Raw genomic sequence first — 17,332 nt, forward strand, 5'->3', positions numbered from 1 at the left:
ACATTTAAGAATAAATTTCAATTTTGTCGACGTGTCAAATGTTAAAATGTAAAAATAATAATACCATTTGTAAATTTGTGTGTAATTTTTACCACTTGAAAAAACTTTTTTGTTTTCGGATCCATTTTAAAATGTCATGGACACTTCATGGAGAGGACACAAAAAAAAGAAGGAAAAAAAAAAAGAAAATAATATTTGTAGCAAATTTTAAAATAAATTGTTATTATATTTCACGGTGGCAGAGGGGTTAGTGCGTCTGCCTCACAATACGAAGCTCCTGCAGTCCTGGGTTCAAATCCAGGCTCGGGATCTTTCTGTGTGGAGTTTGCATGTTCTCCCCGTGACTGCGTGGGTTCCCACCGGGTACTCCGGCTTCCTCCCACTTCCAAAGACATGCACCTGGGGATAGGTTGATTGGCAACACTAAATTGGCCCTAGTGTGTGAATGTGAGTGTGAATGTTGTCTGTCTATCTGTGTTGGCCCTGCGATGAGGTGGCGACTTGTCCAGGGTGTACCCCGCCTTCCGCCCGATTGTAGCTGAGATAGGCGCCAGCGCCCCCCGCGACCCCAAAAGGGAACAAGCGGTAGAAAATGGATGGATGGATGGATATCTTGTCAGGTTCACACACAGCGAGATCTGCCGCTGGGGAAGCTGTTACTGACTGACTCATGATTCGCCGACCTGCACGCAGAACTGCTGCTGCAGAAGTGATTCGGTGAACGAATCTTTTGAACGAATCAATTTAAGGAACTGATTCTAGTGATGCAGTACAGTCAAAAGAACTGCCGATCCCATCACTATTAAGGACTCGTTTACTTGTAAGCTCGCGTAGGTGGCACACGGTGGTACTTCCGGTTACGGCGTTCGTTTGAGTGGCAGGACTGGCGTGCGTTTTATGAACGATTTAGTTGAAAGCCTTAGTGAATTGTAGTTATTAAATAAATATGCACAAATGTGTCGCCATGAGGAGAAATTTCTTAGGAGTTGCTTGAGCCGGCCGGCCGCTTTTATTTTACAAGATGAAAGGGAAGTGCTTAAACGGAAGTGTGATATTTAGCTTGATGGGTCGGTGGGCGTTTTCTGATTCGCTGAGCGGGTGACGTAGGCGCTTCCTCAACTTGACTAGCACAAACAGCGGAATAGAAGATGGTGAGTATTAAAAAAATAACCCTAAAAAAAATACGATTTTATAGCACCTTCCTTACGCGATGTCCGGAAAAGGCATGAGTGTGACATTTTTGCTTTTCAGCTTAATGTTGTTGTTTTTTTGGTGACTCCTCAAGTCCGAGATGGCTCAATGGTCACATGACAGCTGAGCAGTTAGGCAAAAAAAAAAAAAAAAAGCATGTCACAAATACTTCTTAGGTCTTTATTTCCAGCCCCAAACTGTTCTTTCAGCTCAAACCTTTGTCCGCATGACGACACATTCACGCTAACGCGACTTCCCCCCCGTTTGTCAAGTGGTTAGCTTGCTGTGCTAACAAGCTAGCAGCTAGTCCAGACTCGACATGCATGCAACGCGACGTTTGTCTTAAATGTTTGTCACTTACGATCTATTGCTAAACTTTTATCACTCATTCATTAACACCATATCTTGTCCAAGTCAGACGTTTTATAAAAGTCAACAAGCTTTGGCTAATTGATGTTATTGTTCATTATTTACAATTCGGTCGCGGGGGCAGCAGCCCAAGCAGGAAAGCCCAGACTTCCCTCTCCCCAGCCTTTTTGTCCAGCTCTTCCCGGGGCGTTCCCAAACCAGTTGGGGGACATAAATTAAATGGGTTGTACTTGTATAGCGCTTTTCTACCTTCAAGGTACTCAAAGCATCTTTGACACTACTTCCACATTTACCCATTCACACATTGATGGAAGGAGCTGCCATGCAAGGTGCTAACCAGCACCAAGTGTCTCGCTCAGGACACAACAGACGTGACGAGGTTGGTACTAGGTGGAGATTGAACCAGGGACCCTCGGGTTGTGCACGGCCACTCTCCCACTGCGCCACGCCATCCCTAGTAGTCTTCATAGTCTTCCCAACGTGTCCTGGGTCTTCCCCGTGACCTCCTGCCGGTCGAGTTGCATCAATCAATCAATCAATCAATCAATGTTTATTTATATAGCCCCAAATCACAAATGTCTCAAAGGACTGCACAAATCATTACGACTACAACATCCTCGGAAGAACCCACAAAAGGGCAAGGAAAACTCACACCCAGTGGGCAGGGAGAATTCACATCCAGTGGGACGCCAGTGACAATGCTGACTATGAGAAACCTTGGAGAGGACCTCAGATGTGGGCAACCCCCCCCTCTAGGGGACCAAAAGCAATGGATGTCGAGCGGGTCTAACATGATACTGTGAAAGTTCAATCCATAGTGGCTCCAACACAGCCGCGAGAGTTCAGTTCAAGCGGATCCAAGACAGCAGCGAGAGTCCCGTCCACAGGAAACCATCTCAAGCGGAGGCGGATCAGCAGCGTAGAGATGTCCCCAACCGATACAGGCGAGCGGTCCATCCTGGGTCCCGACGAGCGGTCCATCCAGGGTCTCGACTCTGGACAGCCAGTACTTCATCCATGGTCATCGGACCGGACGGGAGGGGGGGACATAGGAGAAAGAAAAGAAGCGGCAGATCAACTGGTCTAAAAAGGAGGTCTATTTAAAGGCTAGAGTATACAGATGAGTTTTAAGGTGAGACTTAAATGCTTCTACTGAGGTAGCATCTCGAACTGTTACCGGGAGGGCATTCCAGAGTACTGACCAGATGCCCGAACCACCTCATTAAGTTAAGTTAAAGTACCAATGATTGTCACACACACACTAGGAGTGGTGAAATTTATCTTCTGCATTTGACCCATCCCCTTGACCACCCCCTGGGAAGTGAGGGGAGCAGTGAGCAGCAGCGGTGCCGCGCCCGGAAATCATTTATGGTGATTTAACCCCCAATTCCAACCCTTGATGCTGAGTGCCAAGCAGGGAGGCAATGGGTCCCATTTATTCATAGTCTTCGGTATGACTCGGCCGGGGTTTGAACTCGCAACCTACCGATCTCAGGGCGGACACTCTAACACAGGGGTCGGGAACCTTTTTGGCTGAGAGAGCCATTAAAGCCAAATATTTTAACCTTCCTCTTGTGTGAGCTTTCTGTTACCATCTCTTATGTTAACGGGTCGGTTTTGACCCATGTTTTAAATCAGCTGTAAAATACACTAAAAACAATGATCTATCATCCAATTTGTTTCTCATCTCTTGGTTACCTTGTTAGGCTTCCTTATCCTTGAAAATATTGGTTTTAATATTTTTGGTTTGGGCCATTGGGCCTTTTTTTGTCAGTATACCCCTCGATTATAATTTTTAAAAATGGTAAAACGAACCTCAAGAGAATCATATAAATAAAAAAAAGGTTGTTGTGTTACCTAACTATTACTAAGGGGTATTAGAACACATCTCTTAAATAAATGTGTTTTGTTTATTTTTTCATTTAAAGAATTTTAACTATAGTAACATCTATGGTGTTACGGGTCAATTTTCGACCCATATATATTTGCTTCAAGAAAAAGGCTAAAAAGTATTTTTTTCAGCAACAGAAATCCAACATCAAACAAACAACCAATCAAGCAAATGAAACCAAGAGAAATAGATTACTAGTTCCAAAACTAATAAAAAAAACAAAATCAGAGTGGCAAAAAGTGACACTTTTAGTGTCCATCTTTTGTTAGTTTTTGTACAGGATAACAAGGTAAAATGAGAATCCACTAAAGCTCACATGATTGGGAAAGGAGCTGGCTGTCAGTGTGTTCAGTTTTGGCTCTTATCATTGCTTTATCATCTTATTTTTATAACCGGGTCGAAACCGACCCTAACAACACCAAGGGCATAATTTCGACCAGAGCATTTTATAATTTAGTGAAAAAAATTAAAATGTTTTATTTTGTTGACAAAGAGGTTCCTGACAAAGTCAAAAAGCTTTGATGCAAAAAAAATAAATGTATGTGGTGTTTTTATGCATTTAAAAACTAAAACGGGTCGTGCCGACCCTAACACAAGACGAAGGTTAAAGTGTATCACCGTGAGAGCCATATAATATTTTTTAACACTGAAAAAAACCCAAAATGTATGCATTTTTAAGTAAGACCAACATTTTTAGAGTATAATAAGTCTTATTTTTGTTTTATAAAAGTTTTATTCTGAAGCTAACTAATAACAAATAAAATACTTCATACCATTGATGCGACTTCTTGAACAGGTGTGGTAGAAAATGGATGGATGGATTAAAATGCATGAGAATGTTTTATATTTTTAACGTTATTTTTAATACTGATTACCAGCGGAATTAGAGGAAAAAAATGTGTCTGAGGGCCGGTTTATCTGATTTTTAGGAACACTAATACAAAAACTCACAATAATGTCTGATTGAATGCTAAAAAAGTTATGAGAGACTGTCTTAAAAAAACAAAATGGTATTTTACTTTTTTTTTACTGAACGAGACACCCAGAATTTCCATGAAAATAAACCATGTGGGGTTTACAGTATAAACTATGAACGATAAAACACTGAATATTGACAACACATGAACGTCACACCACCTCTCGATCGACATATTTTACAATTAAGCAATGCAACAAAAATGAAAGTGAAGGGTAAAAAAAACAACACTTACAATCTGATACATCACTAAGCTTTAGAACTTTGTAGTAAAAATGTCAGCCTGAGCTGCCGTGACTTAGATTACCGTAGTAACAAATTGGATTAGCGTAGTAACTGATTAAATTACCATAGTAACTAGTATATCATGCAAAAGAGCAGATTTCAACCATTGAAATACTTTGTATAGTTCAAGACTCACGGTAATTTGAAAACATCACTGGCACATCATAATGGCAGCTATAATTTCCATATTGAAGATCTAAAAAAAAATATTTGGGAATGTCCGGCGGGCCTGATTGAAAAGCATAACGGGCCGCAGGTTTGGTGTTAAGCAATGTCAGCTAAGATGTATCTGAGAGCCAGATGCAGTCATCGAAAGAGCCACATCTGGCTCTAGAGCCATAGGTTCCCTACCCCTGCTCTAACAACTAGGCCACTGAGTAGGTCATCTGGCTCCTCTCCATGTGGAGGAGTATTGGCATTAGTTTGAGCTCCTTCTGGATGAGAGAGCTTCTCACCCTATCTCTAAGGGAGACCCCCGCCACCCGGCGGAGGAAACTCATTTCGGCCGCTTGTACCCGTGATCTTGTCCTTTCGGTCATAACCCAAAGCTCATGACCGTAGGTGAGGATGGGAACGTAGAACGACCGTAAGATTGAGAGCTTTGCATTCCGGCTCAGCTCCTTCTTCACCACAACGGATCGATACAGCGTCCGCATTACTGAAGACGCCGCACCGATCATATGATTTCAAATACAACAAACCCCCTGACTGTCGAATAAGATTTTCTTTGTTTTGTTTGTATAAGTGTCCATTCGTGTTTAATTCCACCCAACTTTTTGTTTGCTCTTTGCTTTTCTTTCTTTACACTACCCCCACCAATCTTTGTGATGATGATGCCTTTTGTCATTCTGTCATCCACACACATCCCTTCTCCAATCAACCAGGCCGGTCACCGGGTAAGTGTATTGGTGTGTTGGCTTTGGCTTGCCTGGCTCACTAACACTGGACTTGTGCGGAAAACGGTAGTCGGCCATAAGGCGCCATGTCTTACTCAGTCTGGAGGGTCCTAATCTAATGCGTGGTATGATTTCTTCTACTTTTGTGCTCCCCCTTACAGTTTTTCCCGCTCCGATTGTCAGAGACAATGAAAGTACTGCGGTGCTTTCATTTCACATTTAAAAACACCCCCGACTTATCTGCAGCGTCATGGTTTTTTGATTGATTGATTGATACTTTTATTAGTAGATTGCACAGTTCAGTACATATTCCGTACAATTGACCACTAAATGGTAACACCCGATTAAGTTTTTCAACTTGTTTTATTCGGGGTCCACGTTAATCAATTCATGGTACAAATATATTCTATCAACATAATACAGTCATCACACAAGTTAATCATCATAGTTTGTACATTGAATTATTTACATTATTTACAGTCCGGGGGGTGGGATGAGGAGCTTTGGTTGATATCAGAACTTCAGTCATCAACAATTGCATCAACAGAGAAATGTGGACATTGAAACAGTGTAGGTCTTATTTAGTAGGATATGTACAGCCAGCAGAGAACATAGTGAGTTCAATTAGCATAAGAACAAGAAATACATTCGATTATTTACATTAGGTTATTTACAATCCGGGGAGATGGGATGTGAATGGAGGAGGGTATTAGTAAAGTGTTGAAGTTGCCTGGAGGTGTTGTTTTAGAGCGGTTTTGAAGGAATATAGAGATGCACTTACTTTTATACCTGTTGGGAGTGCATTCCACATTGATGTGGCATAGAAAGAGAATGAGTTAAGACCTTTGTTAGATCGGAATCTGGGTTGAACGTGGTTTGTGGAGCTCCCCCTGGTGTTGTGGTTATGGCGGTCATTTACGTTAAGGAAGTAGTTTGACATGTACTTCGGTATCAGGGAGGTGTAGCGGATTTTATAGACTAGGCTCAGTGCAAGTTGTTTTACTCTGTCCTCCACCCTGAGCCAGCCCACTTTGGAGAAGTGGGTTGGATTGAGGTGGGATCTGGGGTGGAGGTCTAAAAGTAACCGGACTAGCTTATTCTGGGATGTTTGGAGTCTAGATTTGAGGGTTTTGGGTTAAAGTGGGGGTAATGTTTGATGCATAATTGACCCCAAAAAATGAAAATCAAACAATACAAATGAGCATTTTTGGTCTTTAGGGTGCAGGAGCTATACATACTTTTTCCTTTTAGTCTCCATAAATGTTCAATAAGACCAGAAAAAGTAGCTAGATTTGTCGCTACAATCTAGACAGGTCTGAATACTTGCTCAGTATAAGTTAAGTTGGCAACATAGATGCCTGCTCCTACTATGTCTTCTTATTTTCTGGCAGACAAGTAACTAGAATTGTGTGGTGAGCCTACTAAAAAATTGACATTTTCAAATTCCGGAAAGTACGTACGTCAGTAAAAAGTCAGATGTATCTCAACCAAACACATTTCTGTTTTACATCAATCAACTTGAAATTGGTCCATGAATTACCATTACCATGAAATGATTAACGTGGGCCCCGACCTAAACAAGTTGAAAAACTTATTTGGGTGTTACCATTTAGTGGTCAATTGTACGGAATATGTACTGTACGGTGTAATCTACAATAAAAGTTTCAATCAAACAGAGCGCTAATAAACCTTAAAGGCACTACTGCCTTTGCGTGCCGGCACATAATATCTACGGCTTTTCACACACACAAGTGAATGCAGGGCATACTTGATCAACTGCCATACAGGTCACACAGAGGGTGGCCGTATAAACAACTTTAACACTGTTACAAATAATGAATTTTCAGACTTCAAAAATGGAACGTATGGTGCGCCTGATGCACGTATAATTCTAGTTGTGCTTACTGACCTCGAAGCAATTTTATTTGGTGTAATGGTGAGTGTTACCAGTAGATGGCAGTAACACAAAATATATATTGTATGTAATGTAGTAACTTTCATACTAACATCTTATATATATATATATATATATATATATATATATATATATATATATATATATATATATATGTGTGTATATATATATGTATATGATGTACGTATATATGTAATGTAGTAACATTCATAATAACATGTAATATATACACATGATGTAACTATATGTAATATAGTAACAATTATAATATGTAATGTATTTATACATGATGTAACTATATATGTTATGTAGTTACAATCATAACATGTAATATTTATAATTGATGTAACTATATGTAATGTAGTCCATCCATCCATTTTCTACCGCTTATTATGTAATGTAGTAACATTCATAATAATTAGAGATGTCCGATAATTTCAGACTGCCGATATTTTCGGCCGATAAATGCTTTAAAATGAAATATCAATAATTATCGGTATCGGTTTCGAAAAGTAAAATTTAGGACTTTTTAAAACGCCGCTGTACTGAGTGGTACACGGACGTAGGTAGAAGTACAGAGCGCCAATAAACCTAAAGGCACATAATATTTACGTCTTTCACACACACACAAGTGAATGCAATGCATACTTGATCAACAGCCATACAGGTCACACTGAGGATGGCCGTATAAACAACTTTAACACTGTTACAAATATGCGCCACACTGTAAACCCACACCAAACAAGAATGACTAACACATTTAGGGAGAACATCTGCACTGTAACACAACAGAACAAATACCCAGAATCCCTTGCAGCACTAACTCCTCCGGGACGCTACAATATAATCCCCCGCTACCCTCTACCTAAACCCCGCCCACCTAAACCTCCTTATGCTCTCTCAGGGAGAGCACGTCCCAAATTCCAAGCTGCTGTTTTGAGGCATGTTAAAAAAATAATAATGCACTTTGTGACACCAATAATAAATATGACAGTGCCATGTTGGCATTTTTTTTTTTGCATAACTTGAGTTGATTTATTTTGGAAAACCTTGTTACATTGTTTAATGCGTCCAGCGGGGCATCACAACAAAATGAGGCATAATAATGTGTTCATTCCACGACTGTATATATCGGTATCGGTTGATATCGGAATCGGTAATTAAAGCCATTATCGGACATCTCTACTCTTTTGTTTGTGGTTGTTTCTTGTGTGATTTTTAAACACCCCTGACGTCCAACCTCGCCTCCTATTGGGTGTCTTGACACCAGGGCGTCCGTCAAGGGCGTACTCAATGTCGTACGTTCACATATGAGTTCGGACACTCAAAGCTTTCCCCTTTTGTGCTCACTCAAATCAGACCCTCCAGGATTCCAAAATGGCGTGATATTTATGGCGGGAGTTATTTTAATGGCGCTGCAAAGGGGAATGAGGCCAAACTGCCCAAAGATTGTTGCATCGTATTCAAAAAGACTTGAGGCTGTAATTGCTGCCAAAAGGTGCGTCCGCAAAGTATTGAGCAAAGGCTGTGAATACTTGTGATGTTTGGTTGTAATATTTGTGTGAGCCAGCAGATGAATTTGAGCTGGAAGTACAAACCCCGTTTCCATATAAGTTGGGATATTGTGTTAGATGTAAATATAAACAGAATACAATGATTTGCAAATCATTTTCAACCCATATCCAGTTGAAAATGCTACAAAAACAACATATTTGATGTTCAAACTGATAAACTTTTTTTTTTGTGTGCAAATAACCATTAACTTTATAATTTAATGCCAGCAACACGTGACAAAGAAGTTGTGAAAGGTGGCAAGTAATACTGATAAAGTTGAGGAGTGCTCATCAAACACTTATTTGGAACATCCCAAAGGTGTGCAGGCTAATTGGGAACATGTGGGTGCTATGATTGGGTATAAAAACAGCTTCCCAAAAAATGCTCAGTCTTTCACAAGAAAGGATGGGGCGAGGTACACCCCTTTGTCCACAACTGCGTGAGCAAACAGTTTAAGAACAACGTTTCTCAAAGTGCAATTGCCAGAAATTTAGGGATTTCAACATATAGGGTCCATAATATCATCAAAAGGTTCAGAGAATCTGGAGAAATCACTCCACGGAAGCGGCATGGCCGGAAACCAACATAGAATGACTGTGACTTTCGATCCCTCAGACGGCACTGTATCAAAAACTGACATCAATCTCTAAAAAATATCACCACATGGGCTCAAGAACACTTCAGAAAACCACTGTCACTAAATTCAGTTCGTCGCTTCATCTGTAAATGCAAGTTAAAACTCTACTTTGCAAAGCCATTTTATCAACAACATCCAGAAACGCCGCCGGCTTCTCTGGGCCTGAGATCATCTAAGATGGACTGAGGCAAAGTGGAAAAGTGTTCTGTGGTCTGACCAGTCCACATTTCAAATTGTTTTTGGAACTATTCGACATCGTGTCATGCGGACTAAAGGGGAAGCGAACCATTCAGACTGTAATCGACACAAAGTTCAAAAGCCAGCATCTGTCATGGTATGGGGGTGCATTAGTGCCCAAGGCATGGATAACTTACACATCTGTGAAGGCACCATTAATGCTGAAAGGTACATACAGGTTTTGGAACAACATATGCTGCCATCTAAGCGCTGCCTCTTTCATGGACGCCCCTGCTTATTTCAGCAAGACAATGCCAAGCCACGTGTTACAACAGCGTGGTTTTGTAGTAAAAAGAGTGCAAGTACTTTCCTGGCCCGCTCGTGGTCCAGACCTGTCTCCCATCGAAAATGTGTGGCCCATATGAAGCGTAAAATACGACAGCGGAGACCCCGGACTGTTGAACAACTGAAGCTCTACATCAAACAAGAATGGGAAAGAATTAATGGTGAACATGCCCTTTCCCAACTACTTTGGCACGTGTTGCAGCCATGAAATTCTAAGTTAATTATTATTTGCAAAAAAAAAAAAAAGTTTACGAGTTTAACATCAAATATGTTGTCTTTGTAGTGCATTCCAATTGAATATGGGTTGAAAAAGGATTTGCAAATCATTGTATTCCGTTTATATTTACATCTAACACAAGTTCCCAACTCATATGGAAACGGGGTTTGTAAATGTGTGAACTCACCAGCAGATGTAAGGTTCTTGAACAAAAATTTGATAAAATAAGGCATTTTAGGCACTAAAAAAGTAAAATCCTGGAGGGACTGTGAACTGGTTTGTTGTGTTTCCCCACTTTACGGAGCTAATCTGAACGTGGTTGAATCAAGTAACACTCGGGAAGCTGAACCTGCTCGGAGCCCCTGGTGGTGTTTCCCTGCTGGATGAATTAACCCGGGCGTACCTCACGGAGACCCTCTTGGTCCACTTCTGTCACTGACGGCCATCCTAACCTCTCCTTTTGACCAGTTGGTCCTGGTCTTAGGCGACCTGCACATCCCCCACCGGTGCAACTCCCTGCCAGCCAAGTTCAAGAAGCTGCTGGTCCCGGGGAAGATCCAGCACATCCTTTGCACGGGCAACCTGTGCACCAAGGAGAGCTACGACTACCTGAAGACCCTCGCAGGCGACGTCCACATCGTCCGCGGAGACTTCGACGAGGTCAGTTCGGCGTCCGGACGACGCTCTTCAAAAACTTCCAACCGTTTTCTTTTGTGCGCCTGTCAGAACCTGAACTACCCTGAGCAGAAGGTGGTGACGGTGGGCCAGTTCAAGATCGGGCTGATCCACGGGCACCAGGTGATCCCGTGGGGGGACATGGCCAGCCTGGCGCTGTTGCAGAGGCAGCTGGACGTGGACATCCTCATCTCGGGCCACACGCACAAGTTCGAGGCCTTTGAGAACGAGAACAAGTTCTACATCAACCCGGGCTCCGCCACCGGGGCGTACACTGCGCTGGAAAGGTACATGTTGATTTAGTTTACATTCGACCTTTTAGAAGGGATCACCGTACTAATGAAAACTGAGGTACCTCTGTAAGTATTCTTGTATCAAAAGGATTTGCAAATGCGTATCGCAGTCTGTGCGTCTGTGATCCAATCCAGGTGTCTGTGGACTTATGTGTGTGTGTCATCAGAACCATGTGTGCGTCTTTTATGTTGACTGTCCGTTTTATTATTTGTCTGTGTTTAAAAAAAAAAAAAATTACATGTGAGTTTTAGCCAAATTTCTGCCATTTTAAGAGTTGTGTGTCCGTAATCAGAGGTGTGTATGTGTAAAGCAATTTGAGTGAAGCAAGAGTGCTGATTGGCTGTCTTTTTACATGTGACTTTTTGCTACGTTTCTGCCATTTTAAGAGTTGTGTGTCTGTAATCCGAGGTGTGTATGTGTAAAGTCATTTGTGTCAGATTTGTGTGAAGTAAGAAATTTGATTGGTTGTCATTTTACATGTGACTTTTTGCTACGTTTCTGCCATTTTAAAAGTTGTGTGTCCGTAATCAGAAGTGTGTATGTGTGCAGCAATTTGCGTGAAGCAAGAGTGCTGATTGGCTGTCATTTTGCATGTGACTTTTTGCTATGTTTCTGCCATTTTAAAGAGTCGTGTGTTTTTAAACAGAGGTGTGTATGTGTAAGGCAATTTGTGTCAGATTTGTGTGAAGCAAGAAATTAGATTTGTTGTTATTTCACACATGACTTTTTGCTACGTTTCTGCCATTTTTTAAAAGTTGTTTGTCCGTAATCAGAAGTGTGTATGTGTAAATCAATTTGTGTGAAGCAAGAGTGCTGATTGGCTGTCTTTTTACATGTGACTTTTTGCTACGTTTCTGCCATTTTAAGAGTTGTGTGTCTGTAATCAGAGGTGTGTATGTGTAAAGCAATTTGCGTGAAGCAAGAGTGCTGATTGGCCGTCTTTTTACATGTGACTTTTTGCTACGTTTCTGCCATTTTAAGAGTTGTGTGTCTGTATCACTAGTGTCTCAATCCGAGGCGTGTATGTGTAAAGCAATTTGTGTGAAGCAGAAACCCTGATTGGCTGTCATTTTACATGTGACTTTTTGCTACGTTTCTGCCATTTTAAGAGTTGTGCGTCTGTAATCCGAGGCGTGTATGTGTAAAGACATTTGTGTCGGATTTGTGTGAAGCAAGAAATTTGATTGGTTGTCATTTTACACGTGACTTTTTGCTACATTTCTGCCATTTTAAAAGTTGTGTGTCCATAATCAGAAATGTGTATGTGTAAAGCAATTTGTGTGAAGGAAGAACCCTGATTGGCTGTCTTTTTAGATGTGACTTTTTTCAATGTTTCTGCCATTTTAAAGAGTTGTGTGTTTTTAAACAGAGGTGTGTTTGTATAGAGCAATTTGTGTGAAGCAGGAACCTTAATTGATTGGCTGTAACTTTACATGTGACTTTTTGCTACGTTTCTGCCATTTTAAGAGTTGTGTCTGTAATCCGAGGTGTGTATGTGTAAAGCAATTTGCGTGAAGCAAGAGTCCTGATTGGCTGTCTTTTTACATGTGACTTTTTGCAATATTTCTGCCATTTTAAAGAGTTGTGTGTCTGTAATCCGAGGTGTGTATGTGTAAAGTCATTCGTGTCAGATTTGTGTGAAGCAAGAAATTTGATTGGTTGTAATTTTACACGTGACTTTATGCTACGTTTCTGCCATTTTTTAAAAGTTGTGTGTCTGTAATCAGAGGTATGTATGTGTAAAGCAATTTGTGTGAAGAAGGAACCCTGATTGGCTGTCATTTTACATGTGACTTTTTGCTACGTTTGTCATTTTAAGAGTTGTGCGTCTGTAATCCGAGGTGTGTATGTGTAAAGTCATTCGTGTCAGATTTGTGTGAAGCAAGAAATTTGATTGGTTGTCATTTTACACGTGACTTTATGCTACGTTTCTGCCATTTTTTAAAAGTTGTGTGTCCGTAATCAGAAGTGTGTATGTGTAAAGCAATTTGTGTGAAGCAAGAACCCTGATTGGCTGTCTTTTTACATGTGACTTTTTGCTATGTTTCTGCCATTTTAAAGAGTTAAGTGTTTTTAAACAGAAGTGTGTATGTGTAAAGCAATTTGTGTCATGTTTGTGTGAAGCAGGAACCTTAATTGATTGGCTGTAATTTTACATGTGACTTTTTGCTACGTTTCTGCCATTTTAAAGAGTTGTGTGTCCATAATCAGAGGTGTGTATGTGTAAAGCAATTTGTGTGAAGCAAGAGTGCTGATTGGCTGTCTTTTTACATGTGAGTTTTTGCTACGTTTCTGCCATTTTAAGAGTTGTGTGTCTGTAATCAGAGGTGTGTATGTGTAAAGCAATTTGTGTGAAGCAAGAGTGCTGATTGGCTGTCTTTTTACATGAGACTTTTTGCTACGTTTCTGCCATTTTAAGAGTTGTGTGTCTGTAATCCGAGGTGTGTATGTGTAAAGTCATTTGTGTCAGATTTGTGTGAAGTAAGAAATTTGATTGGTTGTCATTTTACACATAACTTTTTGCTACGTTTCTGCCATTTTAAAAGTTGTGTGTCCGTAATCAGAAGTGTGTATGTGTACAGCAATTTGCGTGAAGCAAGAGTGCTGATTGGCTGTCATTTTACATGTGACTTTTTGCTATGTTTCTGCCATTTTAAAGAGTTGTGTGTTTTTAAACAGAGGTGTGTATGTGTAAAGCAAGAAATTAGATTGGTTGTTATTTTACACATGACTTTTTGCTACGTTTCTGCCATTTTTTAAAAGTTGTTTGTCCGTAATCAGAGGTGTGTATGTGGAAAGCAATTTGCGTGAAGCAAGAGTGCTGATTGGCTGTCTTTTTACATGTGACTTTTTGCTATGTTTCTGCCATTTTAAAGAGTTGTGTGTTTTTAAACAGAGGTGTGTATGTGTAAAGCAATGTGTGTCAGATTTGTGTGAAGCAAGAACCATGATTGGTTGTCATTTTACATGTGACTTTTTGCCACGTTTCTGCCATTTTAAAAGTTGTGTGTCCGTAATCAGAGGTGTGTATGTGTAAAGTAATTTGTGTGAAGCAAAAACCCTGATTGGCTGTCTTTTTACATGTGACTTTTTGCTACATTTCTGCCATTTTAAGAGTTGTGTGTCTGTAATCCGAGGTGTGTATGTGTAAAGTAATTTGTGTTTGATTTGTGTGAAGCAAGAAACCTGATTGGTTGTCATTTTACACGTGACTTTTTGCTACGTTTCTGCCATTTAAGAGTTGTGTGGCTGTAATCAGAAGAGCGTATGTGTAAAGCAATTTGTGTGAAGCAAGAGTGCTGATCGGCTGTCTTTTTACATGTGACTTTTTGCTACGTTTCTGCCATTTTAAGTGTTGTGTCCGTATTTAGGTGTGTATGTGTAAAGCAATTTCTGCCATTTTAATTGTTGTGTGTCCGTATTTAGAGGTGTGTATGTGTAAAGCAATTTGTGTCAGATTTGTGTGAAACAAGAAACCTGATTGGTTGTCATTTTACATGTGACTTTTTGCTATGTTTCTGCCATTTTAAGAGTTGTGTGTCTGTAATCAGAGGTGTGTATGTGTAAAGTCAGATTTGTAGGAAGCAGGAACCTTAATTGTCTGTCTTTTTTTACATGTCACTTTTTGCTACGTTTCTGCTATCGGAGTTGTGTATGTGTAAAGCAATTTGTGTGAAGCAGGAACCCCGATTGGCTTGTCAGAGTTGTGTGTCCGTTCAAAGTTGTCAAATCTGTAAATTGAGCTTGCACTTCCTCATACTCGCCACTAGTCGGCGCCCTGCGGCCACACACACTCATGTTGGTGTCCAAGCCATGAACAATTATAATGGACTTTCCTTTACTTTATGTCAATATAAGTTACTGTTTTAGCAGTATTTTGTACACAAATCAGAGTGCATTATACGTACACACATCTGAATAGGGACACGCAATTATTAGCGGCAGAAACGTGACAAAAAGGGGGAAAAAAAGTAATTTTGCTCCCATTATCCTGACCTTAATCAATGGCGCCCTCTGCTGGTTGAAATTCGTGCCTGCATTGCCTTAAAAGTGACATCTTATCCCCTTCTCCAGCAACATCATCCCCTCCTTCGTACTCATGGACATCCAGGCGTCCACGGTGGTGACGTACGTGTATCAGCTGATTGGCGACGACGTCAAAGTGGAAAGAATCGAATACAAGAAATCTTAAAAAAAACAAAAGAGAGAGAGTCGGGGTGGCATGTTGTTGCATTCCTTTCCACTAGGGGGCAGCGTCTGCCCCACAGTCCCAGCATTGACGCTGACCTGTATGATATTGTTTATATTACGTCATCCACATGTGCGTGTCACGGAGTTCTTATGTGAGAAATACAATGCTGTCACGTGACTTGGCTGTCCAATACACTTTTGGCAACCATTTTTGTTTTGTTTTTCTTGTAAGTGACCTTCATTTAGCTTCTGTCCTGACTAGCACACAATAAACTTTGGATTTCACTCCAAAAAGTGTTGTCTTCTGTACTCATTTATACTCAATAATATATATGGACATTAGTCCAAGGTTTCTCATAGTCATCTTTGTCACTGGCGTCCCACTGGGTGTGAGTTCTCCTTGCCCTTATGTGGGTTCTTCCGAGGATGTCGTAGTGGTTTGTACAGTCCTTTGAGACATTTGTGATTTAGGGCTATATAAATAAACATTGATTGATTATTTGCAAAAACGTTTATCAGTTTGAACATCAAATATGTTGTATTTGTAGCATATTTAACTGAGTATGGGTTGAAAAGGATTTGCAAATCATTGTATTCTGTTTACATTTACATCTAACACAATTTCCTAACTCATATGGAAACAGGGTTTGTATACACACACACACACATATATATATATATATATACACATATATACATACACACAAACACATATATACACACATATATACATACACATATATATATATACACACACACGTATATATGTATACATTATATATATATACACACACATGTATAAATATATATATATGTATATAAATATACATGTATATATATATATATATATACACACATACATATATATATACGTACATATATATATGTATATAAATATACATATATATATATATATACACACAAATATATATATATATACACAAACACATATATATATACACACATATATATATACATACACATATATATACACACACACACACACATGTATATATATATACACACACACATGTATAAATATATGTATATAAATATACATGTATATATATACACACATACATATATATACATATACTAATATATATATATATATACATATGTATACAAATATATATATACACATGTATATATACACAGACATATATATACATATAGATTTACATATATATATATACACACACATATACCAATATATACATACATACATAAATATACATATATACACATGCATACCTACCTATATACATATACATATATACATACATATATTCATATATATATACATATACTAATACATATACATATATTCATATATAAATACATATACTAATATATATATACATATATTTACATATATACATATACTAATATACATATATATGTACATAAATATATATACATGTATATATATACAGACATATATACATACATTTACATATACTAATATATATACTGTATATATACATACATATATATATAAATACACACACACATATATATATATATATATACATATATATACACACACACTATATATATATATATATATATATACATATATATATATACATACATACATACATATATAGTTACTTTACACGCAGTAGGCTTTTGGCCCCTGGCCAAAAGATTAGAGTTTCTTTGAACAAATGAGTACTCAGTCACACTTTGCCGTAATTTAGGAATTTCCAGGCTCCA

At 39.3% G+C, this 17,332-nt stretch overlaps 1 protein-coding gene across 2 annotated transcripts; it reads left to right on the forward strand.

Moving 5' to 3' along the window:
- Nucleotides 1-1,026: 1,026 nt before the first annotated feature.
- vps29 (VPS29 retromer complex component) lies at nt 1,027-15,634 on the forward strand. 2 transcript variants are annotated; one of them, XM_061886872.1, is made up of 5 exons: nt 1,036-1,151; nt 5,597-5,608; nt 10,922-11,113; nt 11,180-11,415; nt 15,497-15,634. In XM_061886872.1, the coding sequence occupies exons 1-5, from the start codon at nt 1,149-1,151 to the stop codon at nt 15,612-15,614; spliced, it is 561 nt and encodes a 186-aa protein (XP_061742856.1). In that variant the 5' UTR covers nt 1,036-1,148; the 3' UTR covers nt 15,615-15,634. The 2 variants fall into 2 exon arrangements, with proteins under 2 accessions (XP_061742857.1, XP_061742856.1); XM_061886873.1 differs by lacking the exon at nt 5,597-5,608 and having other exon boundaries at nt 1,027-1,151.
- Nucleotides 15,635-17,332: the final 1,698 nt, after the last annotated feature.

The sequence above is a fragment of the Nerophis ophidion genome, linkage group LG24 (assembly GCF_033978795.1).
Source record: "Nerophis ophidion isolate RoL-2023_Sa linkage group LG24, RoL_Noph_v1.0, whole genome shotgun sequence".
Taxonomy (NCBI): domain Eukaryota; kingdom Metazoa; phylum Chordata; class Actinopteri; order Syngnathiformes; family Syngnathidae; genus Nerophis; species Nerophis ophidion.